At 32.1% G+C, this 16,725-nt stretch overlaps 3 protein-coding genes across 4 annotated transcripts; 1 reads left to right on the forward strand and 2 right to left on the reverse strand.

Annotated features, from left to right (window-relative positions):
* Positions 1-540: 540 nt before the first annotated feature.
* On the reverse strand, positions 541-5,462 carry LOC137810150 (nuclear pore complex protein NUP58). Of its 2 annotated transcripts, none has more exons than XM_068611297.1 (6): positions 4,908-5,462; positions 4,654-4,768; positions 3,135-3,605; positions 2,128-2,626; positions 1,129-1,169; positions 541-961 (listed from the first exon to the last, which is right to left on the reverse strand). In XM_068611297.1, exons 1-6 carry the CDS (start codon positions 5,162-5,164, stop codon positions 923-925), a joined length of 1,422 nt encoding a protein of 473 aa, XP_068467398.1. In that variant the 5' UTR covers positions 5,165-5,462; the 3' UTR covers positions 541-922. The 2 variants fall into 2 exon arrangements, with proteins under 2 accessions (XP_068467398.1, XP_068467399.1); XM_068611298.1 differs by having other exon boundaries at positions 1,105-1,169.
* A 1,622-nt stretch (positions 5,463-7,084) lies between these two features.
* LOC137809581 (GDSL esterase/lipase At2g23540-like) lies at positions 7,085-8,860 on the reverse strand. Its single transcript, XM_068610695.1, has 5 exons — positions 8,503-8,860; positions 8,277-8,407; positions 7,948-8,196; positions 7,604-7,859; positions 7,085-7,522 (listed from the first exon to the last, which is right to left on the reverse strand). Exons 1-5 carry the CDS (start codon positions 8,759-8,761, stop codon positions 7,293-7,295), a joined length of 1,125 nt encoding a protein of 374 aa, XP_068466796.1. The 5' UTR covers positions 8,762-8,860; the 3' UTR covers positions 7,085-7,292.
* A 2,965-nt stretch (positions 8,861-11,825) lies between these two features.
* LOC137810151 (uncharacterized) lies at positions 11,826-15,733 on the forward strand. The gene is made up of 5 exons (XM_068611299.1): positions 11,826-12,201; positions 12,277-12,510; positions 13,176-13,259; positions 14,845-14,974; positions 15,070-15,733. Exons 1-5 carry the CDS (start codon positions 11,927-11,929, stop codon positions 15,451-15,453), a joined length of 1,107 nt encoding a protein of 368 aa, XP_068467400.1. The 5' UTR covers positions 11,826-11,926; the 3' UTR covers positions 15,454-15,733.
* The last annotated feature ends 992 nt before the right edge of the window (positions 15,734-16,725 follow it).

The raw sequence follows: 16,725 nt of genomic DNA on the forward strand, positions 1-16,725 counted from the left end.
GCGAATCATGAAGTCAGCATACTCGTTGAGTAGAAAGGGAGATGATAATGTTTAATACTCTGCATGACTTGATTTTACACATTCAAAAAGAGTATTCTGAAGGACCATTTTATTTTCGTTGTTGCGCTGCGTATAAAACCTAGCTATCTTGGACCTTTAACTGAATAATAAAAAGCAAATCTTATCATTTTTTTCTCCTTTTAATTCATTTTAATAATAACGAATTTTGTTATTGAAGATTTAGTGCACAAAGCAACAAATTACATCAATAAAAACTAACAATTTAAAAATACTAAAGGTACCAATAAAGCCTTATCACGATTTTTATGGGTAACAGTAGTGTGGTTTCGCTATCCCATTTCTATTTTTATTAAGGGTGAAACAGGTCTATAAGAGAAGAGTGTTTTTATTAAGGACATCTGCTCCTCCTACTCTAACTCCGATTAGTGTTTTTTGTCTGAAAAATTATACCTAACTTCCTTTCCCCGTAAACCCCAATAGTGAACAAGTCTCGTTGCTTTAAGTTCAATTAAAGGCCAATTACTCCAAGTTTACAATAATATATCAGTAAAATGTATCCAAACATCTTCCAAGCAGTTGATATCTTTTACAACAGCGAGGGACGTATCAAACTCAACCTGGAACCAGGAAGAAAGCAAAGCTACAACATATAACATTCAAAATCATCTAACCTATATTAATCTACAATGTTAAAGAAAATGGGTCAACAGTAACTAATGGAAGAACTCAATGGGTTGAAACAGGGCCGAATGTCCACGATACGTACCAGTGCCCTCAATGCGGCATCTACATTCAAACAATCACAGACTCGGAAAAAACTATTGCTTGGAGCAAGAACATAGCATATTTGTTCGGCAGCAGGAAAGGTTCCAATCAAGTTTATGCTTTCAGATCACATTTATCAGCGTCGAGCAGTTCTGGATTTCGCCCGTGGATTTTTCTGCAAGAACATCATAGAGAGGAAAATTCAGAAGATGCAATCACACAAAGCACAATTCACGATGCTTAACTCTATTAAGATTGACAAGACACGACATACTAGGATTGTTTTAAATAATTAACAGAAATAGTCTACAAACGTGCCAGTAAGGATAAAATTTATTTTACCGATCCAGGTCCAAAGCTAGCCCCAGATCCTGTTGCAGCGCCTGAGTAAGAAAACCGAGCAAATGGTTAAATTTCATATAGAATAGAATTAAGGATAATTAAACCCCAAACCCCCTCCCCTATTCTTTATTTCCTTTTACTATTCTCCAAAAATATGAAATTGACAATGAATGTCCAAATTCCTAGGGGACAAAAGACTATTTCCAAAACCCAAACAGATTAGCTAGAGAACTGGAATAGGGACCGGTCCAAACGACCCATAAACATATTTTCCAAAACCAATACTTGCGCCAGAACCAATACAGAATAAGCACTTCATGTGAACCAATTAAGGTTACATGGTTCACTCAATTCTCTTAATAATGAAAAATTAGCATTAAAACTAATTTAACTTGTTAACTATACTGATTATTTGGTTCCTTATTTACAACCGACAATCGATATTCCTATTAACAAGTCCAACATAGGACAAACAGGAAACTGCAATGCAAGAAGTTTGGCTTTGATTAATAATGACAAGTCTCACCTATTCCATTCTTTACTAATTTGATGAGCAATGTAGGACAAAAATTAAAATGCTTTACTTCTACTCTTACAAAATTGATGTGGAACTAATCTGAGTTAAAAAAATATAGATTTAGTATAACATGTTAATACTTATCGAATGTGAGAAACTGATTTAATTATATTAGAAAATATATTTCAACAATTTTTCCATGGTTTTATTTATATATTTCACATATGTAATGCACTTTTTCTTTACATCACCTTGACTCTGGTTAACCTCAGTTGAAATTTAAAATCTTAAACCTCACCCTTTACCATCATTTCTTTAATTCTCCCAATAAACCCTATGTGTTAAGTGGTCCAACATCAGCCCTAAACTTTGAAATTATGATTACCAAAACATTGGTCTATCTAAAACACCTATCTAGTCTATGTCTATTAATACTTGAAAGTAGGATGACTATGATTAAGAAATATGACCCAAAACAGTACCTGAACCAAATGGAGTTGAAAAGAGTGAATTTGTAGCTGGGGTCGTACTAAACAATGGAGTGGTATTACCAAACAGAGAGGGAGTTGATGCAGGGCCAGGTACAGATGTTGCAGAACCAAAAAGTGAGGTTTGAGGTACTGGAGCAGGAGTTGGCGTCGTAAACAGAGATGACAACATAGAAGAGGATGGAGCAGAAGCCGGTGTACTAAAAAGAGAGAATCCACTTCCTGATGACAAAGATGAAGTTGCTGCAGATGTCTGTGGGGCAGGCAATACTGCTTGAGTCCCTGAACTGGAAAACAATCCAGCAACTTGAGTTGAGGGCTGTGGATTTGCAGGTAAATGCAATGTTGGATGAACTCTTTTTGAGGCAGCTTCTTGTCTTGCAGTTTCTCGCCGATCTGCCTCCAAAAATGGGTCATTCACCTCCCCCCGGCGACGCTGATCAGCTAGGTATGATGATTTCATAGATTCAATGTACTGATGAATGCTCTCCACCTGAATAGACATTATTTAAAAACTGGTTATTGTTGCTATAAATAAGAATTGGTAACGTTAAAGGGAATGGTTTTATATATGCATGAGAACCATTTTAGCAAAAATGTCAACTGTACATTTTGTCATCATCACTAATACAAAAGATTTCGGCCTTCATTCATTACAATAAGCAGAAAAAATAGAGCATGGTACTATGTATAGTATTTCCATATGAAATACAGAAAATGATAACAATTTTGAAGTACCAGAGAAGCATAAATATGGACGAAGTGAATGACCTATACAATAGACTCAGTTTTAACAAGAGATCTCAATTTAACATGAACCAACTACACATACACAGATTACAATATGATAAAAAATGAAGGACATGTGATAAAAAATAAGAGTTCTACCATCATTAAATTTTGGAAGTCGTATTTTTATGAATAAGTAAATTTTACTTCATAGGGTTACAAAGTGCATATACTCATAGTTGTGATATTAGTTAAAAGAGCAATCGATCTACCTTCGCAGCCACATGAACAAAAAAGTCATGCACATTTGTCATGACCTTGGGAAGAGATTGCAATGATGAGGATCCGTTACTGGAAGCATTTCTCTCAGAGTCCAAGAGAAGCAGCTGCTCCAACTCTTCAATCCACTGATGGCACTCGCCAAGATACTTCTCAAATCTTAAAATTGTTTGCTGTAAAAAAGGAGATGGTTTCTTTGGAAGACCACTGTAGAAGTCAAAAACAGGCACTATGGATGCATTTATAGGTTGGCCGCTCGAGCCAGGTGCCATAGTCACTCCAGGAGTCTGTGATGGGGCAGTGGCACTTGATGAACCCCCACTGGGATGATGGAACCTGGGGCGTAGTATCATAAAGGAACGAACAGCAACCTCTGTGTTGCGTAGCATATCCTTAACATTGGACATCAGTTCCTGTAGCAAAGTTTTCTGTCGTTCCATACCAGTGCTAATTCCACCAAGTTCCTATCAAACATCACAAGGAAGAAAAAAAAATTTGTTTCATGAATAGATTACATTAAGCAATAAGCACAATCTTGTGAGAGAAGGGACCAGTTGACCATGTCAGCATTAGTGATAATTCTTAGTTCATAGAAGAAAGTTGACTAACCATACATGAAAAGCAGATAGGAATGGAAAAATGGATTTAAAATTAACTTTAACACACATCATAAGAAGCATGCAGCATGCTTTAACATTTCTAAAAATAGGTTAGCATGTTCCTACAAAAATTGCAACTGCAACAAGACTTGACTTACCTACAATTTAAAATAACCCATTTATAAAGGTTAAAATACCTAAAACATTCACTACCTATATGTGACAAACAGAATACATGAAAAACTCCCAGATCTGGTGCTTTTGAGGTCACAATGTGACATGCTCTCATGGAAAAATAAAGCAAACCACATAATCCAAGTGTCAACAATCAACTGATTTTGCTACAACTTATTTTCACTTAATGTTGCAACTGTTAACAAATAAACCTCTTTCCCACTTTACATTGCAAACAATGTAACATGCTCTCATGGAAAAATAGAGCAAACCACATAATCCAAGCGTAATCAACTGATTTTGCCACAACTTCTTTTCACTTAATGTTGCGACTGTCAAATAAATTTCTTTCCCACCTTACTTTGCAAACAACAAACAATGAAAATTTAAATTTCTTATAGAAGTCAAGGATGGTAATGTTAGTTCTGTCTATAGGATAGTAACAGAAATTACCAGTGGCAGTAGGCCCTGCTTTTCGTAAAAACAGATAGTCCATTAATTGTCAGCTCATCACTACTAGAATATAAACTACAACAAAACCAGTCAGATGAAATCAAATATGCCTCAACTAGAAACATCAATCCACTTTTTTTTCTCTCTTGCAAGGAGGAGACTGTCATTTTACCATAAGTTCTACTACCGATGGAACAAGACTTTACTTGAAAAAAAAAAGTATTACATAACAAGAATGGAATAGATTACAGACAAATAATAACCAACAAAAGCATAAAGGGAGCACCTGAACAATATGGCCCGCGTCAAGCTCAAAGCCATCGTTGGAGACGGAAGAATCATAAAGACGACTACACTGATCTAGTCTCTGACTTTCATCTCTATACTCCAATATCCGCTCCCTAAGTAACAGATAACAACAGTTAATTAAGCAACTAAAAGTCAACAATAACCACATGGTAACCACTGAACACAAAACCTTCCTCTCTCTCTCTCATTTTTGCAGAAACATTGAGGAAAATTGGTGAAATTAAAGCATACTCAATCTGAAGGAGAATCTTCTGGGAGTCAGGATGTAGATCCGCCCAATTTGTACTATAACTAGCGGGTGTTCTATCGTTAGTGAACAAAAACAACTGCTGTTGCGCCTGCTGCGGCTGCTGCTGCTGTTGTTGTGGTTGAAACTGCTGCTGCTGCGACTGCGGAAGGAACAAACTAGTTTGTTGGGGTTGAAAAGGAGATTGCTGCGGTTGCGGTTGTTGTTGCTGCTGCGGCGTGGCGAACAACGAAAATGACATTGTTGTGTTGTGAGTGTTATTATCGGACTGAAGAAAACTCCTCCCTAAACCCTAGGCGACGACACATGCACAGGAATTTGGGGGGAATTTTAATTGAGTTTTTCTTGCGGAAGTTTCAATTTCATATTCACACACGGCTTGAATTGAATTGAATTGAACTAAGTTGTGTAGAGAGGGGTTTAGTGAAGAGAATCAGAATCTTTCTCAAGTCTCACAACACTCTCCACAACACACCTCATACCAATCGGTTTGATTGGGCATTTCTTTCTGCACCCCCATATCTCCATGTCTACCTTGTGGGGTGGTTAAGAGATTAAATTGTCCTAAATAGTCCTCCTTGCTTTTTTTCACTCTCTTGTCATCGTCCTTATCTTGTCTGTCATGAATAAAATTAAAAATGAAATTATATTGTATAATTGAAAGTTATTATTTTTTACATAAAAAAGTTGCTGAATTATGTAAGTTAGAAGGTATAAAATAAATGCATTTAAAAATTAATTACATCTATCCAATCATATAATTTGTGTATGTTGGATTAGACTAGATTAATTGTGTTTGAGATAATATAATATAATATATAATATAATGTAATAACGTAATATAATATAATGTAATATAATATTATATTATATTATATATATATAATTATGTTTTAACTTAATTTTTTAATCACATGATTGAAACATTAATTTTGTTAAACTTGGGTAATATTGATGAATCATTTCCCTATATTCAAAGGCATTACATTAATTAATAATATTTGAATTATTTAGTTTATAAATATTTGATTTAAATAACAAATTTAAGTTATTGAATTTTAATTACTTTTTATATGTATAAGATAATTCAATATGAATCTCATATTTCAGCATCAAGTTTTATGGTTTAGTCATAAACATTTAAGAATTTGATTTGATTTTAATTACCAATCAAAAAATTTAAAACATCAAAACAAAACAATCCATTGGTATCTAATTTAGGATTATCAAAATTTCATAAACATTTTAAATCTCTCCAAATCTATTTATTTTCTTATGATCTCAAGCATTACTATAACTTTTCTATTCTTAAAAATATAATCCACATGTAAGCACAAAACTTAATTCATACAAACTAAAACAAAACTAAAAATAGTTACCCTAGTACTCTTCATTTTGTCATGTATTTTTTAAACCCTCGATTTTTTTAACATTTTATTGATATCAAATGGGGTTGGATCAATCACTTGACTGTATATTTAATTCTCCTTTTCTATTTCCACGGTATTACTAACAAGTAGAGTTTAAAAAATGTCTATTTGAATTTGATCAACATCTAAGTAGTAAAAAAATAATTTTTTTTTTGTTATTTAAAAAATTAAATTTTATTTTGATCTTTAATACTACTGACACTAAAAATAAAAACAGTAATTTAAACTTTGAAAACATTTTATAGAGATTAAAATTAAATTCAATTACTTATTAAAATTAAAAATTGTATCATCAAATTTTATAAAAATGAAAAAAATGGACTCATATTATGCAAACAAAAAGAAAAAGATTTTGTTAACATAATAAAAAGTAACATACTTGACAAACCAATAATATAATAATATTTTAAATTAAAAAATAAATTAAATATAATTAAAATATTAATTTACTTGTTATGGAGGATATGTTTATTACTCTGATATGAAAATATGAGCACCCAAAAAAAAAAAAGTATATTTAAAGTTATTGTTTAAAAAAAGTTCAAACTACAAGAAGAAGTTGTTGAACAAAATTGCTTTCTCGTGTCTGTAATTTCTGTCACTAAACCGTCTCTATCAACCCACAAGAAAATGAAACCATCTTTAAGCACTTGAAACGTGTAGTTTCTTTCTTTGGGCACTGCTTAATAAAGTCAAATAACAAAATCAAACTTATATATAAACAGGCCATGGGACAAAATTCATACATATTTGATTGTCTAACTTAAACAGTCAAAGACCAATGACCAACTCTTTCTTCGGAACCACACATCAATTATTTAATTAAGGAAACAAACTAGATCATGTTTGATTAGGAATTGTGCTACAATAAGAAATGACCAATACATAAGGGAATCAAAGAAAATCCTGACTAAGGCAAGAAAATGAATTAGTGTATGATCAAAGATCCATAAGTTGTCTAAGATTGATCGGAGATATGAATCTCTTGCCTCCATTAATAAGCTGTTTGGCAAGTATTACGTTGGCTGCTTCACTTGGGTGATACTGATCCCAGAAAACATGTTTTTCCCTATCTGAACACAAGCTAGATGTTGGTACACAAGGGATTATCCCTGCAACCTGACCCCCACTTCCAATGCCGCAGCAACCTCTACTTGCTGTCGTAAATCCTGCAAAAAAATATCATAAACATGCATGCATATATAGTAATTGATCTCTTGTGTAAAATGCTTTCAACACTAAATTATTACCATATTTTTTATAATTTACAATCAGTTCCGACACTAAATCGTAGACATTGGCGAGGACGAAGGTAGCTCCGGGGAGGTTGCCATTTAGCTCACCAACCAAATCCTTCAATCGAGCATTGTACTGGGTTGCAAGGTTATTAGCCAAATCCACACAATCTTCATCATCAAGCTCGTTTAAAATCCTCTGGTAAGGTATGCATCCTATTGGCCCAACGTTGCTGATGACAAACTTCCGAGCATCCAGTTGGTAAAGTCTCTAGCATACCATCATAAAATCATATTAACTTTCACGTGTTTCAAAGAGATAAAAGTTCAATAAGTTAATTTTAGATTGAGGTGTTTACGTAAAGTTGGATCCTGAAATGATTAATCATGTCATCCACAAAAGCATCTGGGTTTTGAGAAACTCTAACTCCAGTGGAAACCAAAGGAAGAAGATAGTTGTTTAAGAAATCGTTGGACCCAACAATGACGGAGAACAAGGATTTCTTCATTACGTAATCTCTCGCCTCCGATTCGCCAAGCAACTTGTTAATCTGTTTTCTTGTTATGTTGAAGTAATCAATTTGAATATCCATTCCGAGCCTATTGGTCTGAGAAAACAAATTCATGCAACGTAAGATGGAATAGTCACATACCAATCACATAAACAGCAGAGTTAAAAAATACTGACAAATAAGCTTCCTGTAGCATTTAGAATCCCTCCTCCTCCTGAAGCATAGTTCACTCCATTGAGTATGGTTTTCCCAGTTGTGTTTGGTGCCAAATATGGAACAGCATAATTTGCTTGTCCCAATTCCTCTCCTAAGAAGGTTAAAAAGCCAATAAAAAGATAGAAATCAAATGGTAAATAAAAGAAAAGGTTACAGCAGCATTTGTGACAGAAAATAAGATTTTACCTACAATATCACCAATGGTTCTTCCATTGGTGAAACGCCCAGTTGGGTTTCCTCCAGAGGCCTTGAAATCAATTCCATTGGGGGGAACGTTTGCCTTGGAAAGAGTTGAAAGATAGTTGTTGTTTCCTGCATCTGCCAGCGAGTCCCCAAAGATGAAAGAAGCTGCTAACTTACCATTCTCAGCAGCAACATTTCCTTGAAACCTCATAATGACAAGCAAAAGCAAAAGTGCAAAGCTGGTTTGATATTTCAACGCCATAGCTTAGTTTATGTTCCACCACTTCTTTTCAAGGCACAGTTGCAAAGAGGCAAAACTAAAGCTTCTAAGGAGCTTAGTTCATTATATTGTATATGGTTTGATCACTTTTATCATTTTTGTTTTAAATAATGGAAAGAAGTTGACAGAGAACAACAAATTTCATGTGGTAGGTGATCAACATATGTGGATGTGAGGATTTCTCAATATGGTGTTGATGCAATAAGCTACTCCAGCAATTCAAAGTCACAGGGGTGCCATATATGGTGATGACGTACAGAAGGTCAAGGAGTGACACTGTTGGTGAAGAAGATTGTAGGGATTAATTAGATTAGGTGTTGTTTGGTCACCATATCTAAAAGCAAGGTTACATTGAGAATTTAGAAGCAATGTGGCTATACCTTAAGTTCATGGTGTGTGGTATTTACTGTCCATCTGTATCCAACAACTTAGGACTTAAGAGACACATATTCTGCTGATAAGACAATGTATAAAATTGACGGTGTAATTTTTTTTATTACATATCATAAGTTACGTACCCCTATAGTATTGATTTTTTAAAATAGTTAATATATTTAAATAATAGTTTATTTTTAATATTGTTATTCCTTTTTAATATAACTTTATTGCACATCAAATAGACAATTCATAATATTTTTTCAATTTAACCAACCACCATACAAATATAGAGAGCCCAAACTATTTCCTAAATCACACCGGTAATTTTGCTTCTGCATCTGTCGTTGTACATTTTTTTTTATTCTTGGGTGCACTCATATTCTCTGTCTTTTATTTTTTTTTATAAATTACGTTGGATAGTTTTTAATTATTTGTCTTCATACAATAACTATTTTTAATAGTACAAATGCTGTTGACACGATAAATAGAATTTTTAATTTATTATATATATATATATTAAACATTTGTTTCTAAATTTATTCTTAAAAAATCATTTACAATATTTAAAAATAGAAAAATTTAAGTGTGTTTTAAGAAAGTAAGTGTGTTGTTTCTTCTTTTATTCTTAAAAAATGATTTACAATATTTAAAAATAGAAAATTTTAATTGTGTTTTAAACGTGTGGGGATTTATTTCATGAACTGCATTTGATTGAATTAAATTTGATTTACAATTTTAATTTTTATATTTGAATTACCAAAAAAACTAGATCACAAAATTATGATTATAAATGGAATTTCAACTTAATTAATTTTATCAGTATATTATTCATATAGATATACTGTATAATTTTTTGAGTAAATTTTAAAATTTATATATTAAATTAACGAACAACTAAAATATTCGAGTTTAATATGAAGCTTTTATAAAAAAATAAAATAAAAAACTAAAACATTCGCAATAAACTACGTATCGATAAAACTATAATGCTACGAAAATAGAATTAGCTTTTTTTTTTTTAATTTCAGTTCTAATTATAAAAACATATTTTTAGATTCAGAATAATCTATGTTTTCCGCTTTAAATATTAAATTTTTTAGTAAAGAATTTTTTTGAAAAAACACTGACATGCCTTATGTTGTATAGAAATGGTATTCGTATTTTTTCGAAAGTATATTTATTTTAAGCATAATAAAAACAGAAAAAAAGTATAGTGAAAAAAAGAATAAGATATAACCATAGATGCCATTATAAAAGAAATGATAGATATAAAGAAACTTTTTTGAAGGATTAGTAAATGAATAAAATGCATAGAACATTTATTAAAATTTGTTTATAAAATTGTCTGAATATATTTTTCCTTTCCCCGTGTCACACATAAATTTTATGTTGACGTTAAATTAAATGATAATGGATAGATGATAATATAAGAATAAATATAATGAATAGTATAAATAATATGTTGAAATTTTGTTAAGTTGTTATTTTTATTATAGATTACATATATGATTTATTTTATGCAATATACTTTTACATTTTTAAATATTTGTATATAAAGTGGTTTTTATTGTTATTAATAAAATACCAAAACTGCTTTTGACTAATACAAATTCATAACATGGTAGCATAATTTTCTTAATAAGAAATATTAAGTACATCTTATCAAACTCCATAAATAGTTAATGTACATTCACTTACTTTCTTTTAGAAATAAATATACTAATAAGTTAAACCATAAATATTTTATACACGTTAAATATATTTTAAGATAATTTTAATTATAACTTAATGCCTCTTGTCTAAAAAAACATGCAAACTCTTGTATGAAATTTATAATTAAATTTTTTTATTTGAGAGTGACAACTCGTTTCAATTAAGTATAACCTTTTTATTTTATTTTAACTTTACCATTTGGTGAAGAGAAGCAATAATTGATATTATTATACTAGACTAAAACAACTCTTAATCCTTTATTCTATTGTTATGATTTTTATTTTATTTTTAACCTTAAATTTGAGTAAATTTTTATGTCTTCCTTGTTTGAAAAGTATATAGTTAGTATTTTATTTTCTAATACTGTTTTAAATTGCCAATAAACTAACAAAATCAAAATAACCCAATTTTAAGTGTCAGAGAACTAAAACATACTTTATAAACTTTTACTAAAACTTCCTCCATTATGACTTTTTTCAATTAAAAAATATGATTTTAATCAAATTTTAATTTTACTTTTCTAACCCATAGGCTAAGATGATAATAATAATTAATTACAATTAATAATATTATTTAATATTAAAACTCAATTATATATTTTAATTGTCAATTTAATGTTATATTTTGTCATTTCATTATGATTATTTTTCATATTTTATTATTAAAGACAGTTTTTACATATTTTATTGTTATATTTTAAATTTTTACCATGTTATCTCTATATTAAATATTTAATATCATGATAACATATTACTAAAACAATAAACAACTTCAAAATGATGATGTTTGGTAAAAAAATGTAAGAAAATTACATCTTAAAACATTCTTTGATCAACGTATAATAATTAATAATATAAAAATAAATATTTAACATTCAACATATAAAGTAAAATATTTTAGAAATAAAATTGATAAAATAAAAAACCACAGTATAAAGTATTGTGCTTAAGAGAAAGATTTAGATTTTGTCTTCAGTGATTTCCCTCTTTCTTCCCCGACCGTTGTGCTGTTTCGTGCTCTATTGTAACTCCAACTTGAATTCAAATTCTGGTAGCCATGCCCGCTCTCAGGAAGCAAACCCTAACGGCGGAATCCGACGCCGTGGCCAACGACGTCGTGTCTCACCAACCTAAGATCTCCGATTACGAGCTCTCCAGAGAGCAGAGAATCCGCGAAAACCGTGAGAGAATGGGAAAGTTGGGCATCTTCGACATTTCCCTCAGCCTCAAGAACAACAAATCCCACCGAGCTGCATCTAGATCCTATTCCTCCCGCAAACCCAAAACCCCACCTTCTCTCAAGCCTTCCGCCCCCATTCGCCGCTCTTCCAGGTTCTAATCCCAACCATCTAGCATGCAATGCATAATTTTGTTTATTTTTCCCTTAATTTTGAAACTTCTTTCCAGATTGCAGAATGTGACTCCTGTTAGTTACACTGAAGTTCCTGTCAAGAAAGCTGAGTTTGCGGAACGTAGAAGGGTGGTGATAGAAGAAGGTGCCAAGCCTGAGGTGTACACTGATGAACACCTGAAGCTCTTGGGGAACACCCAGAAACCCTGGACGCTCTTCGTTGATGGTTGTGGAAAAGATGGAAAGCGAATCTATGACTCCGTCCGTGGCAAAACTTGCCATCAGTGCAGGTTGGTTAAGTCACTAAATTAAATTGCTACTCTACTGTGTGAAGTCAATATTAAGTGGAGTGCTACCATCACATCCTCTAAGGAAGATATCACGCTCTTTATTGTTAGTTTGCATTTTTTAGAAATCACAATATCACTACAATGGTGTTCCAGAGTAAATTGGTAGTCGCATTGTATTCAAAGGAAGATATCTGCGGCTTTTACAGAAGTAAAAAAAAGAGAGAGTATATCGGTAGCATTTTTAGTTGTTCTTGAGTTGTTGGTTAAGAGGTGTACTGGCTGTCTGCCATGAATTTGTGTTTAGTATTTGTTTAAATGTTTGAATACTACTTTCCAGACATGCTTTTCAATTGCGGGTAACATGATGCTGATTTTTGCCTTAAAATAAAACACCACTATTTTTATTGTGCACTTGTGTATGATAGTGGTGGCACTTGGAACAGTAAGAGTGTGTTGTTTACTTACTGTATTTTTTCCAAACATAATCGAGTTTGAAAGACTTTTTTGATAGACTTTGCCTTTTCTCTTTTTGTATGATCTTTCTTTGCTAATAACTATTTTTGCCATGTTCTCATTTATGAGATAAATTTAATTTTAGGGTCTAGTGGTCTTCATTTTTTTTTTCTCCATGAACTTTCTCATTGGATTAAAATATTGTTTTGTAGGCAAAAAACACTTGGTTATCGGACATGTTGTAGCCAATGTAACATGGTCCAGGGGCAGTTTTGTGGAGATTGCTTGTATATGAGGTATGCCTTCTAACCTGAGTTTGTTTCCTCTAACATGGTGAGAGATGCCACAGTCTCTATCTACATTGTGCTGATTTGGTAGGATATTTATAGACAAATAAGGATAATGTTGAATGATTGATGCTGTAATATTGTATTGTAACCGATATCTTTTGCGTGATTTCTTATTAGTTAATAATGGGGTAAAATCTTTTATGACAGTGCACTGCATGCTTAATCTCTCATAATAAAGACTGAAGTTAGGTTAGATTTGGTTACAAACACAGGGTTTTCTTCTCTTAAACAGGGAGCAGATTCCCTAACATTCACAACACTAGGGTGCAGTTAGAGAGTTTTCATCCAATGGATGGATTCACTCAGGATTTTGACATGTGTCCTATTTTTTCTCTTTCATCATTTATCTATTGAGTATCACTTTCTATTAAATCCTTCATTTTTTTTAATCTTTGCCCAAGTTTTTACCATTTTCCAGGGATTATAGTCTGGAATATCCCGGAAGTCTCCTTTCATGTATCCAATTATATCTCTGATCTGATATCAATTACATCATAGCATTCTGTTCATAAATTAAAAACAACTTTATTTTAATTCAAGAAATTTCTGTGTAGACAATTTAGTGGAATTGTTGATAACAGTTTGTGATTTACGTATATATTATTGGAGATTGAATCTTGGTCAATCTAATTTAACAGAGAAAATGGCACAAGTAGTAAAACACTCATTTAGTTTTGTAGTCTAGTTGTTGATAACTAGTTGAGATTTTTCTATATGACCTTGGAGATTGAATCTTGGTAAATCTATGTAACTGTGGATAAAATGGCACAAGTAGAAAAGCACTACCGAAGAGCTTTTCTCAAGGATATCTGAATGTGGGCAGCTGCCGGAGTACATGGTGCTTTAAGCTGGTCTCTACCTTTTACCTCTGCACTGCAAGAGTTTTGCCCACTACAAACCTCAAACTACAGAACTTCCTCTTTGACGGAGTTGGCAACCTAATTCCCTTTACAAGTCTGTAACCACAACTCATATATCATTTATAACTGTTACTTATAACCAGTAACTTCCTATTCCAAAATTAGTATGTGACTGCCCGGTAACTTTGTAATATAGAATTAAATAACTGTCTAAATCAGGTGTTGGCCTATCGTTGCCCGATTTATATTATCTTCAAGATAGAGATTTGGGCTTCAGATGTTTGCGGTTGATCACTTTGTTAATTAAGCTACTGTCATAATCATTTGACAAATAATTGATAAATTGTTTTTATTGAAACATATAACTGGAGTTATGATATATCTACCAATGATTCAAGGTATTATCAAAGGCTAATCTTAAATGTGCATACATCCATACACAGTTGAAACTTTCAGGATTGATGCTACATGACTGCCCAGAATCATATCCAGGAAATTCTTCGATTATGCTTTGAATATTCTGTCTGGAATCTTTTATCCTTAAATATTCAGTAAATTATTATACTTCATATTTAAGAAACCATTCCTGGTAACCCGTTGTTATTTCTTGAAATTTATGGTTTCTCCTGATGCTCTGACCCCATTCCTTCTTTTTCATTATTCTTTTGTAGATATGGGGAGCATGTACTCGAAGCCTTACAGAATCCAACTTGGCTATGCCCTGTTTGTCGTGGAATTTGCAACTGTAGCTTATGCCGTCAAGCAAAAGGATGGGCCCCAACTGGCCCTTTATATAAAAAGGTTACTTCTAATTCTTGACCTAAATTTATATTACCATAAAGTTCTTTCTCCGGAGATTGAAATTGAAGCTAACCTCAAATTTCTCCCTATTTTAGATATCGGCATTGGAATACAAATCAGTTGCACACTACCTTATTCAAACCCGTCGAGCAGAAATTGACTTGGAGAAAAATTCAGATGCTTCCAATCCAGTTTCAGTAAAAAGATCACTACCCTTCTCTGAGGTCAATGAGAATAATTTGGGATCATTGAAGCCTCTAGCTGAAACTGAAGGTGTTGGTGCTGAGGTTTCTACAAAGAGACTGCTTTTCTCTAATGAGCAAGATCAGCTTGAAAAAATTGAGTGTTTGCATACTCCGAAACCTCTCCAGCTTGAAAAAAAGGAGTGTTCAGATACCATGAAGCCACTCGCTTCTTCCTCCAAACCCAGCTCGGACAGCATTGCCGGAAGACTTAGGTCCAGGTTCAAAAAATCATGAAGATTTTCTTTTTCTTTTTCTACCTGTAACCTGGGATATATGTGCTTTCCAGTAGAAAGCATTAATATTAAAATAGCTGGAGTTGGTAATTGGGATGGAAACCTTTTTTGTTGTTCTGGGATATATGTGCTTTCCAGTAGAAAGCATTAATATTAAAATAGCTGGAGTTGGTAATTGGGATGAAAACCTTTTTTGTTGTTGTAACACAGCGCAGATACATTACTGTAGTTTGAATTTATAACATGGTAGTTGAATGTTTTCAAATACCTCTTATGCCATAGTACACAAGTACTCTTTTATCATGGTATTTAAATTCCAAATACCTCTTATAATTTGAATTTCTTAGTTTTCTGTTTGTTGAGTTGCCTGAAAACAGATGTAGAAGATAATCCGTGTGAATGCCATTCGCTTCCTTTACTGATCTAAAAGATAATTTTTATTTAAATCATATTGTCACCAGTTTACGTCAAAAAGATAGTTTATAAACTGATAGTATTTTATTGTTTTTATGAAGTATTTTTTTCTGTTTCGTTTTTAGTGTCATTTAAGATTCTTTTCGTAAAAGAGGAACTAATATTTTCTTTTTGAACTTTTGAAAATGACATTTGAATAAGAACAAAATCTTTGAAAGATAAAGTTACTAGATAAGGTTGCTTAAGAAGACAGGAAATGTTAAATATTGTAAACATGCATTTGTTTTATTAATAAGTAATGATTTATTTCAAAAGTCATTAACAATAAATGTAAATTTAATACAATGATAATATTACTTTTAAAATTGAAAAATAGCAACTTAAGTTATTATGTTATAAATGCGTATTTTAAGGATTAAGGAGAGAAGGAAGTATAATTACTAAATTATCTTACCTTCTAGAGACCACTTGGCTTCTTTTAAAAAATGGTGGAAACACTGAATATTCTAATATTACTTTCTTCAGTGAGGCCTACGCCTAGTGCCTATCTTCTCAAATGAGAGAATAAAGACAAGATAATTAATATTTCAAAGAAAAAAAAAGTGGAAAAAAATAAAATGGAATCGATGAATACTTAAGCCAGAAGTATGCAGTAAAATGTTTATTCATATTCTGTAAAATATGCGGAACAAACTATAGTGTTTCTCACCAAATTGCTTTGAATCAGTTAGACGATTTGAACATTTCAAGACGCAGGGTCAATTTTGCTGGGAGGATCTTATCAGAAGTTTAGTGCTTGCATACTTTTAGAGTATATCATTACCAATTGAATAACAAAAAAATCAATTGAAACAAATTG

The sequence above is a fragment of the Phaseolus vulgaris genome, chromosome 2 (assembly GCF_000499845.2).
Source record: "Phaseolus vulgaris cultivar G19833 chromosome 2, P. vulgaris v2.0, whole genome shotgun sequence".
Lineage (NCBI taxonomy): Eukaryota > Viridiplantae > Streptophyta > Magnoliopsida > Fabales > Fabaceae > Phaseolus > Phaseolus vulgaris.

Bases quoted from the DNA above. Each gene is read 5' to 3' on its own strand.
- LOC137810150 (XM_068611297.1), bottom strand. From the start codon at position 5,164: ATGTCATTTTCGTTGTTCGCCACGCCGCAGCAGCAACAACAACCGCAA. The intron at 4,769-4,907 runs GTATGCTTTAAT...TCTGTTACTTAG, and splicing joins AAGATTCTCCTTCAGATTGA to GGAGCGGATATTGGAGTATA. The intron at 1,170-2,127 runs GTACTGTTTTGG...TTTCTTACTCAG, and splicing joins TTCAACTCCATTTGGTTCAG to GCGCTGCAACAGGATCTGGG.
- LOC137809581 (XM_068610695.1), bottom strand. From the start codon at position 8,761: ATGGCGTTGAAATATCAAACCAGCTTTGCACTTTTGCTTTTGCTTGTC. The intron at 8,408-8,502 runs GTAAAATCTTAT...TAACCTTCTTAG, and splicing joins AACCATTGGTGATATTGTAG to GAGAGGAATTGGGACAAGCA. The intron at 7,860-7,947 runs GTAAACACCTCA...ATGGTATGCTAG, and splicing joins ATTTCAGGATCCAACTTTAC to AGACTTTACCAACTGGATGC.
- LOC137810151 (XM_068611299.1), top strand. From the start codon at position 11,927: ATGCCCGCTCTCAGGAAGCAAACCCTAACGGCGGAATCCGACGCCGTG. The intron at 13,260-14,844 runs GTATGCCTTCTA...ATTCTTTTGTAG, and splicing joins GGAGATTGCTTGTATATGAG to ATATGGGGAGCATGTACTCG. The intron at 14,975-15,069 runs GTTACTTCTAAT...TCCCTATTTTAG, and splicing joins CTGGCCCTTTATATAAAAAG to ATATCGGCATTGGAATACAA.